The sequence below is a fragment of the Cygnus olor genome, chromosome 33 (assembly GCF_009769625.2).
Source record: "Cygnus olor isolate bCygOlo1 chromosome 33, bCygOlo1.pri.v2, whole genome shotgun sequence".
NCBI classification, from domain to species: domain Eukaryota; kingdom Metazoa; phylum Chordata; class Aves; order Anseriformes; family Anatidae; genus Cygnus; species Cygnus olor.
Window position 1 is genome coordinate 678,457 of NC_054090.1, and position 14,951 is coordinate 693,407.

Below are 14,951 nucleotides of genomic sequence, written 5' to 3' on the forward strand. Positions count from 1 at the left end.
CAGCAGCCCCAGGTCTGGTCCGTAAGGTTTGGGTCACGTTCAGCTCTGACGTTAGCCAGCATCTCTTGCATCTCATGGTTCCCCCCTTAGTCATCGACCTTCAGTTCTGACCTCAAAACCAGGGACACAAACCTTTTGTGTTGGTTTTATCTTGCTAGGCAGCTGAACTCCACCACAACCGCTCTCTCACTGCCCCTCCTCAGAAGAGGAGGGGAAGAAGAAAAGGAAAGAAACAACTCAGGGAGTGAGATAAGGATAATTTAATTAAAGAAAAAATAATTATTACGACAAAATTATTATTAAATATATAATTCAATTGGAGGGAGGAGCTGCCAGTGTCCAGCACGGGGAAGGTCCTTTCTCCGCCACCTTTCTCAGGAGCTGCCACCAGAGCCTTGCTGCAGATATAAGGCCGGCTCTGCCAACAGCCTGAGGTCACAAAGTTGTCGTGCTGCACAGCAGCAGAGATCGTATGGTCCCATGTGTCAGCTGTCGCCTTTAAACAATCCCTGCCACGACTGCACAGATAAATGCCCTCATGACATGCATGCAAAAAATAATAATAATAATAATAACTCAAATAACTCAAAAGCTCACTGCTCGCTGCTTGGAGTTCTCTTAATGATGTAATCCTGGTGTCAAAAGAGGAAGAGGAGCAAATCTCTGTTACTTTTGTTGAAGAAACCCAGCTCACGGGAAGATTTTTAACATCCCCTGACACGGGGGCAGAGGGAGGGAAGAATAATGGCAAAAGCTCCGGATGCAGCATTTTTTTCTCAGCTGGACTGATGAAACTTCCCTGCAAAGGGGGGGAGCACGGAAATGTGGCTTCAACTCCCCTCTTCCTGGGGCAAAACTCACGTTTTTGAGGCTCTTTGAGGTCTGGTTGGCACTAGGGCGCATATCCTTTAGGGTGCATATCCAAATAGCCTTTTTTCCCCTCAATACAGGATTCTCTTTTTTTTTTTTTTTTTCCTTGGGGGTGCAGAGGGCAAGGGGGAGATGGGGAGACAACAACTGCTAGTTGATCAAGATGGTTTTTCACGGTGTGAAAAGCCAATCTGTAGCTGTGGCTCACTGTAGCAACAGGAACAAGAAACAACAGTTTTTTTGTTTGGTTGGTTGTTTTTTTTTTGGTTTGGTTTGGTTTTTTTGCAAGAAAATCCTGGAAGAACACAGCAGGAAAGCTGTGCACAGCCAGGGGTTGAGCAAAGGCTTCTGCCAGCACCTGGCAGAGCAGTGAAGACAGGATTAAATGCTGGTGTTAATAAAAAAAAAAAAAAAAAGTAATTAAAAAATAAACACTTTCTTAGCTGCTTTAAGCATGTGTGCCTTTCTTACTGGAATCAGTACGAAGAAGCGCCTTGTGCACATCAAGGGGATTTGTCAGGGCCCACACAAGGATGGGGTAAAACAATAAAAGATACAAAAGGGTGGGCCGTGAGCCTGGAGGAGGCAGGAGGATCTTGTGCCCCTCCCCTGGACACCAGGCGAGGGTGCTGGTGACCCCAAAAGCTTTCAGGGGCATTGAACGGCCGTGAGCTGTGGCAGGAAGCTCCGGCCCCGCCGCTGGTTCGCACTTCACCAGTGCAGCTCTGAGCGTTTTGGTTTCCTGTCCTCCGGACCCCGTCGTGTCCCCTCCGCCTGCCGCGTGTCCTCCCGACACCTCCACGCCATGGAGGATGAGGATGGCTACATGGCCTTGGACAGGCGATGCAAGCGGGGTGCTGTGGAGAGGCCGGGACCCCTCCGGGACGCAGGTAGCGGGGTCCGGTCCTCCGTCCCCACCACGGGTTTGTGGTGGCGAGAGGATACCCCGGGTGGCGATTGCTTGGCAGGGGGAAGAACCGGGGTGGCGCAGCTCTTGGGGTCGCAGAGAGTCGCTCAAGCTGGGGAAACTGAGAGGGGGCTTGGGGGGGACGCTTGCCTGTGATTTTTGGACACCCCCCGGCACCCAAACGCTGGCTGCTGGTGCCCCCATTTTGCTCCCATCCTGCCGCCGTCGGGCTCGGCTGCATCCCCCAAAACCTTTTGCCCTGAAGAAGAGGAGCAGAGGGACTTTGGGGCACCCCCCAGGACAGGGGACAGGGGGTGACGGATGCTCTCGGCCACCCCCCACTTCTCCTTTTGTGTCCCTTCCCCTGGCTGCAGGACCTGCCACGAAAGACCCCGAGACGGGGGGGTCAGCACCAGGCTGGGTTCGATCACACCATCCCCCCCCCTCTCTGGGATGGGGGAGAGAATCAGAAAAAAAATGAAGCCCGTGGGTTGAGATAGAGACAGTTTATTAGGACAGAAAAGAAAGGAAAAGAATAATAATAATGGTAATAGTACTACTACTACTAATGTGTACAAAACAAGTGACCCCCTCAGCGTTCAGTGTCTGAGCAGGACAGGCGACGAACTGATGCTGTGCACGTGTCCTTGGGCTAAGCTCGGTATCGTGGAACAAAAATGGTTTTTGCACCAGAATTGGGAACATGGGCAAGCAGAGGAAATGCCAGAGAGGTGGTTCCATTGCTCCGTGAGGGCTGGAGATGGCTGAAGTGTGAGAAAAGAGAGAGAAAGGAAGCATTTTGGGGACCTCTGCTGTACGGTACCCCCTTGCACAGCAAAGTGCTCAGCAGTACACCCCCATTTTCTAGAACCATAACGTTGCTGTGCGGTACCCACTGGTGTAACTGGGAAACCGCAGCCCGGCTTCTCCCCATCCCCTCCAAGCTCCTGGAGGCTTTGCTCCAGCCAAAGCTTCCCCACGTCAAGCAGCGGGACCCACGCAAGGAGGGTTCTGGGGTGGGAGATGCAAAGAGAAGGTTGCGATCGTTGGGTTTTCGCTTGTTTTTTTGGTTTTTGTGGAGGTAGCAAAGCAGCTGTCAAGTTCTGCTCAAACAGAGGGGCTCTATTTATTTTATTATTTCATTATATTTCATATTTTATTTTACTGTATCATATGTAATTTATTTATTTTATTGATTTATTTAATATTATTTCATTTCATTTCATTGTATTTAAATTTTAATTTACAAGAAAGTACTTTCTGAACAAAACCACGGACTCTTTCAGCTCCTGCTGCATGCCCACAGTGGCACGGAGTCCTCCTGAAGCTGAGTGGATTGAGCCACGTGGTGCTGCTGGTGCTGCTGGCAGTGCTCAGCGTGCAGGGTGAGTAAAACCCAAGCAACCACAAGGGAAATTGTTCTTTTTTTTTTTTTTTTTTTTTTTTTTCACCTAGGGGAGGTCAGGGTTTTATCCCAGCAACCATCTCCATTTGGATGGGGACAATTTTGCCCCATGCGGATGCCACGGGATGCATCCAACAAGAGTAAATCCCCTCTGAAAACAAACCAACAAACAAAAACCACAAACAAAAAGGCTTTTAAAACAAGGGTGGAGGACACAAGCAACATTTTTATGCTATTGAAGAAGTTGGGTGCAATCGTGACCAAAAAAGGAGGTTGCACAATAGCTCGGGGAACCCAACTCAGCCCTGCTCGGTTTTCACGGTGTTGCCCCCAAACACCATCAATCTCACCCCAAAATTTTGCCTCCAAGTTTTTCAGAAGGCGCCGACGCCTCCGAGCGCTCCGCAGAGCAAGAGTGAGGCCGGGGGAAGGAGCAGGATGGAGGCGTGCCTGATTCCCTCCCTGCTGCGCTACGTCTGCCGCTGGAATGGCTCCGCAGGTAACCCCTTCCCCAGGGGGGGCCCCCGGGGTGGGATGGGTGCCCCTGGGGGGGCTGCGAGCTGCTTGGTGTCGATGAGCATGGCGAGGAAGAGCTCGTTTTGCTGATCATCTCCAGCCTCCATGGGCCTCCTGGAGGAGGAGGCACCTCTCTACCTTCACCCAGCTTGCCCCACCATGGTCCTCCTCGTGGTGGATGGGTGGGAAAAGCGGGCAGGAAAAATTTGGGAGGGGAGACAGCCCCCCTCCCAGTGCCTCTTGGCTCGGTTGAGCGAGACCTCGAGCACTTTTTGGGGTGTCTCACGGCTCCGTCTCCTCTCCAGGCCACGGGGGCTGCAAGCTGTGCCCCCAGTCTTGGCAGCTTTCTGGGGACCAGTGCTACCAGGTTCCCAAATCGAGTGGGACTTGGATGCAAGGCAAAAAAGATTGCGAAAGTCGGGGGTCCCATCTGGCCATGCTCCGAAACACCGCCGATATGGTAAGTGCAGAGTGGAGAAGGCTTGAAAAGGACCCAAAAGTCCTCGGTTTTGGTGGGTAGAGGGGCAAAAACTGCCCCGGAGCTGCTGGGTGGTGGCAGGAGGCTTGGTAGCTCCAAGCCACCTCGTGCTACGAGGTGGGAACGGGGCTGAATCGCCACCTAAAGGGCTTTGGAGGCCTCTTCCCACCTTTGGCATGGGAGGAAGGAGGGACACAGAGCTCGGGGGGAGCCTTCGGTGTCTCAGGCTCTGAATTTAAGCTCTTTCCACCCACCGAGCTGCCTTCAGAGCAGGCAGCGAGGCAGCACCCAAGGTACAGGTGGTGTTTAGGGCCCATCTCTTTGAGGATGAACCAAATGGGTTCAAAAAGCCGGCTTTGCACCCCAGCGAGCCTCTTGCTGAAGGCTCTTGGAAGCCACCGCTCCTCTCCCATTTCCCAGGAGCACTTAAATGAGGGGATCCAGCAGGGCAGCAAGGAGAAGCTATCTGTGTGGATTGGATTAAAGGCATCCAACAACACATGGAAATGGGTGGACAACTCCTCCTTCGACGCCACCACGTGAGTACAGCTGCAACCCACGGTGTGTGGAGCAGCTTTGCTCCATTTCAGCCCCAAGATCTCCAATATTTGGTGTCTGCGACAGCCTTGTAATCCCCCGGCAAGGCTTTATAGCCCAGCAGTTGGCTGTACGGAGGACTGTAACCCAACATCTCATCACACGTATATAGCCAACGTGGTTTTAATGCCCTGGGCGTGCTCCAGTGGAGGAAGGAGCCAGATGTTAGTGCAAGCACAGCAATGTGCACGCGCATCTGGGCAAGCCCGCAGCAAGAAGCCACCTGGAGCCCAGTGAGACAGGCTGGGGGAGAAGCTCCCATTGCCCCCTCTCCCAAGAGGAAAAGGAGCTGCTTTTGGGTGCTGACGGTTTTGGTTTGCAGGTTCAGTTCCCTTCGGAATGTGGAGAATGGCTGCGCAACCTTCAAAGACAAGAGGCTGGAGGACGATTGCTGTGGGTGCAACCACAAGTGGGTTTGCCAGAAAGAACCTTTCCATCTCCTTTCAAAGACTGCAGGAGATGGAGAGCTGTGCGGTGCCCGCCCTGAAAAGCCCAGCCTGCAGGATGCTTGCTGCTAATATTTGGGGTGAAGCCCACCCTCCTCGTTACGGCTCTGCGAGGAATTTCAGGGTTTGAACCCAACCAAGCACAGATGAGACTATCAGTGTATGAACTGGTGGAATTAGCTTACAGTTTATTTTTTTAATTAAAAAAAACATACAAATCTGTACATCCAGACTGTTCCAATCTTACCTTATCCTCCTTCCAATAGGAAGTGTATAGTAAATAAATAGCATAATTCCATAGTATATCAGGTTCATTATTGGTAAATAGTGAATAAATTTATAAATAAATACATAATATATTAATATTAATTCATTAATAAATAGTGAATTAAAAAAACCAGGTAAATGTAGAAAAAAAATAGACACAATTTTCTGCTGTACAATCAGAGAGAGAAACAGGAATGTTGCTGTCTTGAGTACAAAAGATTGACTGAGCCTGCAAGAATCTGAGCAGAAAGGAAACTCAGCAATACTGTTGCTGCAAAGATGCAGATTTAAGTAAGTTTTTACCAATTTTTGTGCTATTTTATCTTGTGGTACTGTCATGAGCTTTATGTTTATGGGATCTTTTATTCGGGGTAAATCTTTTGCCTCCAGAGGACGTAGTTGTTGGGTCTGCTGCAGATCCAGTATTTCTCCGTGTGGCAGAGGCCTGAGCTGATCTTCTCCTGGTTTAGGTACGCACAAGGGCCACCTCCCCACATCTCAAACCTGCAACGCAGACGCATTCAAGAGTGAGCAGAAGGGAGGGAAGTAGGAAAACTACCCTAAAAACTGGAAGAAAAGCCAGGATTTCCTCTCCTGGGAAGGTCAGAAGGGGCAGTGTTCAAGGTTTAATAGGGGTTCAGCGCGCAGCATCCTTGGTCCACCCAAGCTTCTCGTGGAAAACCAGCGCTGCGGTGACAGGAGAAGGTCCCCGTCCCAAAAGAGGCCATCCCAGACCCTGTAAGAACTCCTGCCCTAATTGCCAACCCGAAGCACCCAACCCCAACAGGCGGAGGGACTGACCCGTTGTTGAAGGCTGTGCCATTGGTCCACCTCCACTGGCCATCACCATCATCGTGCAGCCCGAACCAGTGGTTTGCTTCGCCCTTGTAGCGCATGATGAAATCCTTTAGAGCAAAAAAACAAACAGGTTTTAGGTGATCCCATCTTCCCCAAACACAACTCACCCAGGTTCCACCTCCAGGCTGCAGAGCACCTTGCAATAGGAAGGTGATTTCATTTGCGAGATGTGAATATTCTACAGTTTCACGGAAAAATGAAGCCCCTTGAGGGCAAAGCTCAGGACAGCACCCAGCTGGACGTAGGGAGGGAGTTTTGGAGAAAATAACGTGATACTGCTCATCCCCCAGCGCGGACTGGTGCTTTTGCCAGGGCATCTTCTCCTGGCTTTGTCGGTGGGTGAAATTTGGGGGAAAATGGGTTTTTGGTCTGGTCCCACACATTTTCCACACCAGAGCTGGCATGGGGGCTTGTGCCCAGTTCTCACCAGTTCCTCCTCGCTGTCTATGGAGGTCAGGGAGGCTTCCAAGGCCTTGCAATTTTCCAAGCTGGTCTTCCAGTTGGTTTCATTCTCTGAGAAATAGTAGCACTTGGCTTGGAAGCCGATCCACGTGTCTGGGCACACGTGGGAGAACTGGGGATGTGATGAGCGAGACTGCAGCTGCACAACTGGAAAAGGAGAAAAACAAGCAGATGAGATGCACGGACAGCCACCAAAAAAAAAGCAGAAAAATAACATTTTTTAAATTAAATGTATTCCCCTCCAGCAAATGTAGGGGGGTTGGGATGTGCCAAGATGGGGCACCCCATTGGAAAGGTTGAGTAGAGCCTGGTTTAGGGGACAAAAGAGGGTGCCCCATGAAGCAGGCTCAGTGCTATGCTTGGGGGGCTTCTCATCCTGCTGGGAAAACCCTGGAATTCCCCGCTCCATCCCCACAACAGGTCCCTGGCCCATCTCCTTGTCGTGGGGATGCTCCAGGGGGACTCACCAATCAAGGCCGCCAGCAGACCGAAGACAAGGAGACTCAGCACCACACAGGGTGGATTGAGGAGCCTTTGTACATGACGATATTTCCTTCCCATCCCAAGGGGGCTGGAGTCTGGTGGAGAAGAGAGCAGGAGATGTGGGCTGGGTCTTTCCAACCTCCCCCCCATTTGCCCTTTTTCTGCTGGATCCACGGTTGATCCTACAGCCCTCCCCCTTGGGATAGGAGCTCCCTTTGTTGGTGCCTCCTGGCAAGAGTAGGTTTTGGCAAGGCTTGGAGCTGATGCGTGTCCTCTGAAGGCACCTGCACTTGTTTGAGGTCCTCCATATGGATTTAGAGGTGGCTGCATGGTAAAATTCAGAGCCTGTCCTCACCCACCCAAAAACCCTGACCAGTGCCCATCCCATCAGTGCCCACTAGAGATACATCTCACTTTCCCCCAGCATTACCCCATTTGCATTGTTTTTCCTCATCTCTTGGAGGGTTCAGCACTTCTTCTTGGTCAGGGTGAGTATTTTCACAGGCTCCTTTCCCCATGGCAGTCAAGGAAGTGTCGAGTCTCACTGATCACATCCACCCGTCCTGTCCTGATGCCACAACTGCTGGAGCACACTGTGATAGCAAGGAGAGGGTTGAGTGCTGGGGGGCCAGCAAACCCCCTGGGTGTGAGGAGTTGTGGGGACCTGGGGGGATATGGGGAAACCGTGGGTGGGGAGAGGGCTTGTGGTCTGCTGGAGGGAAAGGGAGAAGGAAAGAGAGAAGGTAAGGGAGAAGGAGAAAAAGAAAAAGAAAGAAAAGAAAGAAAGAAAAAAAGAGAAAGAAAGAAAGAAAGAAAGAAAGAAAGAAAGAAAGAAAGAAAGAAAAAGAAAGAGAGAAAGACAAGATTAAGAAAGAAAGAGAAGGAAAAGAGAGAAGGAAATGGAGCAAGAAAAAGGGAAAAGAAAGAAAGAGACAGAAGTTTAAACTGACTTTAAATCCCAAAAGAAATTAAAAGAAAAATACTGCCTATGAGCACTCAAAGCTCAAAGGGAGTTAAGTGTCTGGGACATGATGCCCTCCCCCAAGTGGCTTCAGCCCAGCAAGCAGGAGGGAAGCTGAATTTGAGAAAAAAACAGATGTACACATGTAAATATGTCAGCAGCTGGCCTTGCTGACATTCTTGGTTCCCAAACACCCATTATGCCAGTTACCCCTGCAATCTTTTCTGAGCAAAGGATGTGCTGTCCACTGTTCAAACAAAGCAACTCTTGTGCCATGTACTTTGTCACTGCTGGTGGAAAACAATCAAGAAGCAAGGATTTTGCCACACCTGGCTGACAGGTTTGCTGTAGCAATAAAGTTCTGGCAATAAGCTCTTGAGGAGGAGGAAGGATTTGGTTTTGAGCGAATACAGCAGCATGCAGGGAAAATTTGCAGGAGGAAAATTCAGTGCTAGGGGTCATGCTGGGAAATAGTGTTTTGGAAGACATTTTAGGATTCAGTTTGGCAGGGGGGAATAAAAAGTGGTAATAAGGGTGGGCTGCAGGTACCCCAAACTCCGCAGAACAAAGCCTGGCTTGGCTTCAAATTTGGCTGGTGTGAGCTAAAATCACCCAAACCCACCTGAGCACTTCTTTGGTAACCAAAAATGTCAGCTTCTGAGGCCAAAAAGTAAACCGATAGTCCCACGCTTCAGTTTCTCAATTTCAAGAGAAGAGCTTCTCATCTTTTTTTGGTTAGGCTTCCATTTTGTAACAACTGTAAAATTAACCAAAATTCCCTTGAAAAAAGCGCACACGTTGGTGGGTTTTGCACCCTGCAGGCTCAAAGCAGCCTGAGCTTGTACCCAGGTTTTATCCCTCTCCCCCCCAGTCTGCTTTTTTACTGCAGCTCCCCCCAGATTATTAATCCTACTGTTTATTATTATTATTTTTTGCTTCATTTCACCTTTATTCTTCTTTTCATTCCCTCCCACAAAAAGCACAAAGAAAGCAGCCAGCTGCCTTACCTAGAAAAGAGACTGGAAAAGCCCTCCCAAAAAAAAACAAACAGAAAAAAAATATGCAAAAACAGATGGAAATGTTTAAAAACAGCTAAAACCCTCCTTAGGCGTTCTAAACTTCTGCAAGAAGATTCACACAGCCCTTGTGGTAGCGCAAGCTTCAATAAAGACAGCTGAAAAGGAACAACTTGGGCAACGTGGGGGTTTTTCTGGCTCTTCTCACAGACACCCATGTGCGTGGCATGCGAGCTCACCAGGTGCAGTTTTGGCATTAAAAAAAAGGGAGAGAACAAGAGGAGAATGAGAAAAAAAGCATGCAAACGTGAAAAGAAATGCGAGAAAGGGACGAAGAGGTTGGAAAAGCAGGAGAGGGCAAAGGAACAACAGCAACAACAACAACAAAAAAATCTTAAAGAAAAAAAAGAAAGAAAAAAGATGGAAACCTGCCCTGGCTGGCTGCTCCTTCCCTCTCCATTTACACACCTACCTGCGCATTGCTTGCTCAGGTGGCCCCACAGTTTGCTACTCGGACGTCAACTTTTACCCTAACAGCAGTGCGTCTAGTCCTCCTGTCTTACGTCTTCCTGCCTGTGCACCAATTATATGAAACAGAGAAGGAGTAGTCCTGGTGTCAAATGTCTTCCTGCTTGTGCAATTATATGAAAAATAGAAGGAAGGGCAGCAGCACCCAGCCTATAATCCAGCAGAACAGCAGATGGGGTGATGGGGAGGTGGGGCGAGGACAACTCCCAGGAGATCAAGATACTTTTTCCCCCTTGGGATGGGCAGACACACGGTTGGGGGCTCATAAAGTGGAGCCTGTCTCTGTCTGTACTGGGTTTACGTGGGGGGCTGTGAGAGAGGGAGTTTGGAGAATCTTATCAAGTAGGGATAGAGCGCTGACAGTATTAAACTAGTGCATGTTACTTAGTGTCTTTACCAACTATTGTGCAATGTGCAAAATAGTGAAAGCAAGAAGCCTTGGGCCCCTTACCAAGGTTAGTCCCTTGATAACTGTGTGAGCCTGTCTTAAGAAACTGGCAGAAACTGGTCCTGTGGATGGACAAGAGCCAAGGAGCAACTGAGTCTGCGCAAAGACAAGAGGTCAACTAGCAGTGACGAGGAAGAGTCACCAACCTTCATCCCCACGACCCCCGACGACCACCACCAGGAGACACTGCGCAAGCACAGATGGGAGGAGCTTATGGAAATGACTTCTTGAACTAATTTTAATAATTTTAATGCGTATGTAGCTCTTTACTGCATATAACCGTGGCAAGTCGCCGTGTCACATGTGAACGACTTCGGTGGGACTACCCCCATGCTGCCCAGCGCTAAATAAACATACCTACTTTACAATCTTACTGATTGTGGAGTCCGTTTTCCGCAAGTCACAGCACGACACTGGGTTCGGTCACGCCCTTTCCGCCCTCTCTGGGATGGGGGAGAGAATCAGAAAAAAATGAAGCCTATGGGTTGAGATAGAGATGGTTTGTTAGGACAGAAAAGAAAGGAAAATAATAACGGTAATAGTACTACTACTAAAATCTTTAAAAAAGTGAAAGAAAAAAGTTGGGAAACCCGCCCTGGCTGGCTGCTCCTTCCCTCCCCATTTCAGCCCCTAGCCGAGCGGTGCTTGCGCAGCCAGCCCCAAATTTTGCTGCTCGGACGTGGACTTACCCTAAGAGCAGTGTTTCGAGTGCTGGTGTGTTCTGTCTTCTTGATTGTGCAGAGATTTAATGAGTCAGAGGGAAGCACAGCAGCCCGGATCATATGGTCCCATGTGTCAGTTATCGCATTTAACCAATCCCTGCCATGACTGCACAGATGAACGCCCTCACGACATGTATGGAAATAAATAAATAAATAAATAAACTCAAATAACTCAAAAGCTCACTGCTCGCCGCTTGGAGTTCTCTTAACGATGTTATCCTGGTGCCAAAAGAGGAAGAGGAGCAAATCTCTGTTACTTTTGTTGAAGAAACCCAGCTCACGGGAAGATTTTTAACACCCCCTGTGGCAGGGGCAGATGGGGGAAAGGAATAATGGCAAAAGCTCCGGACGCAGCATTTTTTTCTCAGCTGGGCTGATGAAACTTTCCTGCAAAGGGGGGGGCTGCGGAAATGTGGCTTCAACTCCCCTCTTCCTGGGGCAAAACTCACGTTTTTGAGGCTCTTTGAGGTCTGGTTGGCACTAGGGCGCATATCCTTTAGGGTGCATATCCAAATAGCCTTTTTTCCCCTCAATACAGGATTCTCTTTTTTTTTTTTTTTTTTTTTCCTTGGGGGAGCAGAGGGCAAGGGAGAGATGGGGAGACAACAACTGCTAGTTGATCAAGATGGTTTTTCATGGTGTGAAAAGCCAATCTGTAGCTGTGGCTCACTGTAGCAACAGGAAAAAGAAACAACAGTTTTTTTGTTTGGTTGGTTGTTTTTTTTTGGTTTGGTTTGGTTTTTTTGCAAGAAAATCCTGGAAGAACACAGCAGGAAAGCTGTGCACAGGCAGGGGTTGAGCAAAGGCTTCTGCCAGCACCTGGCAGAGCAGTGAAGACAGGATTAAATGCTGGTGTTAATAAAAAAAAAAAAAAGTAATTAAAAAATAAACACTTTCTTAGCTGCTTTAAGCATGTGTGCCTTTCTTACTGGAATCAGTACGAAGAAGCGCCTTGTGCACATCAAGGGGATTTGTCAGGGCCCACACAAGGATGGGGTAAAACAATAAAAGATACAAAAGGGTGGGCCGTGAGCCTGGAGGAGGCAGGAGGATCTTGTGCCCCTCCCCTGGACACCAGGCAAGGGTGCTGGTGACCCCAAAAGCTTTCAGGGGCATTGAACGGCCGTGAGCTGTGGCAGGAAGCTCCGGCCCCGCCGCTGGTTCGCACTTCACCAGTGCAGCTCTGAGCGTTTTGGTTTCCTGTCCTCCGGACCCCGTCGTGTCCCCTCCGCCTGCCGCGTGTCCTCCCGACACCTCCCCGCCATGGAGGATGAGGATGGCTACATGGCCTTGGACAGGCGATGCAAGCGGGGTGCTGCGGAGAGGCCGGGACCCCTCCGGGACGCAGGTAGTGGGGTCCGGTCCTCCGTCCCCACCACGGGTTTGTGGTGGCGAGAGGATACCCCGGGTGGCGATTGCTTGGCAGGGGGAAGAACCGGGGTGGCGCAGCTCTTGGGGTCGCAGAGAGTCGCTCAAGCTGGGGAAACTGAGAGGGGGCTTGGGGGGGACGCTTGCCTGTGATTTTTGGACACCCCCCGGCACCCAAACGCTGGCTGCTGGTGCCCCCATTTTGCTCCCATCCTGCCGCCGTCGGGCTCGGCTGCATCCCCCAAAACCTTTTGCCCTGAAGAAGAGGAGCAGAGGGACTTTGGGGCACCCCCCAGGACAGGGGACAGGGGGTGACGGATGCTCTCGGCCACCCCCCACTTCTCCTTTTGTGTCCCTTCCCCTGGCTGCAGGACCTGCCACGAAAGACCCCGAGACGGGGGGGTCAGCACCAGGCTGGGTTCGATCACACCATCCCCCCCCCTCTCTGGGATGGGGGAGAGAATCAGAAAAAAAATGAAGCCCGTGGGTTGAGATAGAGACAGTTTATTAGGACAGAAAAGAAAGGAAAAGAATAATAATAATGGTAATAGTACTACTACTACTAATGTGTACAAAACAAGTGACCCCCTCAGCGTTCAGTGTCTGAGCAGGACAGGCGACGAACTGATGCTGTGCACGTGTCCTTGGGCTAAGCTCGGTATCGTGGAACAAAAATGGTTTTTGCACCAGAATTGGGAACATGGGCAAGCAGAGGAAATGCCAGAGAGGTGGTTCCATTGCTCCGTGAGGGCTGGAGATGGCTGAAGTGTGAGAAAAGAGAGAGAAAGGAAGCATTTTGGGGACCTCTGCTGTACGGTACCCCCTTGCACAGCAAAGTGCTCAGCAGTACACCCCCATTTTCTAGAACCATAACGTTGCTGTGCGGTACCCACTGGTGTAACTGGGAAACCGCAGCCCGGCTTCTCCCCATCCCCTCCAAGCTCCTGGAGGCTTTGCTCCAGCCAAAGCTTCCCCACGTCAAGCAGCGGGACCCACGCAAGGAGGGTTCTGGGGTGGGAGATGCAAAGAGAAGGTTGCGATCGTTGGGTTTTCGCTTGTTTTTTTGGTTTTTGTGGAGTGTCATCTCTCCACCCAGTTATGTCCTCATAAAAGGCTATCGGCTTGGTCAAGCAATTGTCAAGCCCTCTTCTCACTGTGTTTTTACCCATTGGAAACCTCTCCACTGGGGCAGTGTGAGCACAACCATGTTCGTTTCTCGGGAAGGGGAACGCACTGGTTTTAGGGCCGGGGCTGAATCCATCACCTGCTTTGAGCTGGCTGAGCCCAGCCAGGTTTTTGAGCTCCCAAAAAATATAGGGGGAGAAGGACCGAACGCTGCTGGAGTAGGATCCCCATCCCACCTCCTTTCTGTGTCACGGACACACAAGATCCCATGGGGAAGGTGCCAGGATAGGTCCCAGCCCACCACTCTATGGGAAGGGGCACGAAAACCATTTCTGCATGGGCAGGTGTGACAGCAAAGCCATCGGTAGATGGCCACAGGTTTCTTGCCCTGGACCAGTTGGTCTAGGACTGAAAAACAAGCCCTTTGTGGTCATTACACAGGACACGACTTCAGGTCTTGCTGCTCTCATTCTTGTTGCAAGAGCAGCCAACGTTCATTGAAAGCTCCACCACGCCACTTTAGAGCCACCTGGTTGAGCGCAGAAGGAGGAGGAGAGCTCCCAAATCAAGGTCCTTTCACCTTGAGCATCCAGCATTTTCCATCTTGAGCTTCCTCACCTTGCACAGAGGTAGGTCTCCAACCTCTTTGTGGTGAGGAAGAGCCCCCAAGACCCCAGCACCCTCCCAAGAGAAGGCATTGTCCCGGCACCCCAAAATCCATTCCCACTGTGGTCATTCATTTAACATTGCCCCTGCAAAATCAGCACAAAGCACCCAGAGACAACAAGAACCGTGCTCCTCATCCCAGACACCCCGTGGCATTGCAGATTGCTCCCTAAAGTCCCCCAAAATGTATTATTATTTTTTCCCCAGGCATGTCCCAGCACCTCTGTGGTTAAAGGCGGCTGTGCTGCTGCTGCCAAGTCTCCTCCCAGTCTCAGACATGATTAACCCACAACCTCCAAGGCGAGTTCTGCCCATGCCAGTGGGGTGTGGTTTCCTTGCTGCACCAAAATTCCATTGTTATGCCCCAATGAGTCACTGCGTGCCATGTTGTTCCTAATCTCTCTTCTCCCTGATTCCTCCAATGCTGCGTGAGTGGGGATGTTACCAAAGCTGCGGATCAGCGATCGGTGTGCTGAGAAACCTTTTTTTTTTTTCCTTTCTAAATACTCCCCCTGCTCTAACCACTCCCCCTTGCTAATGACGATATTTAGGAAGAGTGGCCAAAAAATAAAAATAAAAACAGAAGCGCACATTTCCACTGGAAACAGCCACCTGCGCGTTTGCAACAACACTTCACACTTGGTTTTGAAAGAGCACCTTTAGGTTGGCCACAGACTGGTGAAAACATCACTTTTATGGAGAGAAACGGTTGGAGCAGCCATGTGATGCAGCCGAGTCTCCGCACATTTGGGGATCCTGAAAGACCCTGCCAGGAGCACGAGGGATGGGTCCGATGGGGAGAAATGCTCGGGGGGGGAAGGGAGGATG

General features: G+C 50.4%; 2 protein-coding genes across 7 annotated transcripts; one reads left to right on the forward strand and one right to left on the reverse strand.

Moving 5' to 3' along the window:
* The first annotated feature begins 1,298 nt into the window (after positions 1-1,298).
* Positions 1,299-5,528, forward strand: LOC121062670 (killer cell lectin-like receptor subfamily B member 1C). Of its 3 annotated transcripts, none has more exons than XM_040542852.1 (6): positions 1,299-1,760; positions 3,064-3,162; positions 3,553-3,681; positions 4,004-4,158; positions 4,597-4,715; positions 4,886-5,528. In XM_040542852.1, the coding sequence occupies exons 1-6, from the start codon at positions 1,676-1,678 to the stop codon at positions 5,289-5,291; spliced, it is 993 nt and encodes a 330-aa protein (XP_040398786.1). In that variant the 5' UTR covers positions 1,299-1,675; the 3' UTR covers positions 5,292-5,528. The 3 variants fall into 3 exon arrangements, with proteins under 3 accessions (XP_040398786.1, XP_040398788.1, XP_040398787.1); XM_040542854.1 differs by having other exon boundaries at positions 1,303-1,760; positions 2,152-3,162; XM_040542853.1 differs by having other exon boundaries at positions 1,349-1,760; positions 5,096-5,528.
* Positions 5,529-5,835: 307 nt separating this feature from the next.
* Positions 5,836-11,067, reverse strand: LOC121062673 (C-type lectin domain family 2 member B-like). Of its 4 annotated transcripts, none has more exons than XM_040542858.1 (7): positions 10,932-11,067; positions 7,720-7,882; positions 7,485-7,613; positions 7,274-7,384; positions 6,772-6,953; positions 6,288-6,391; positions 5,836-5,990 (listed from the first exon to the last, which is right to left on the reverse strand). In XM_040542858.1, exons 2-7 carry the CDS (start codon positions 7,805-7,807, stop codon positions 5,849-5,851), a joined length of 756 nt encoding a protein of 251 aa, XP_040398792.1. In that variant the 5' UTR covers positions 7,808-7,882; positions 10,932-11,067; the 3' UTR covers positions 5,836-5,848. The 4 variants fall into 4 exon arrangements, with proteins under 4 accessions (XP_040398792.1, XP_040398793.1, XP_040398794.1 ...); XM_040542859.1 differs by lacking the exon at positions 10,932-11,067 and adding an exon at positions 9,796-9,849; XM_040542860.1 differs by lacking the exon at positions 7,485-7,613 and having other exon boundaries at positions 10,932-11,064.
* Positions 11,068-14,951: the final 3,884 nt, after the last annotated feature.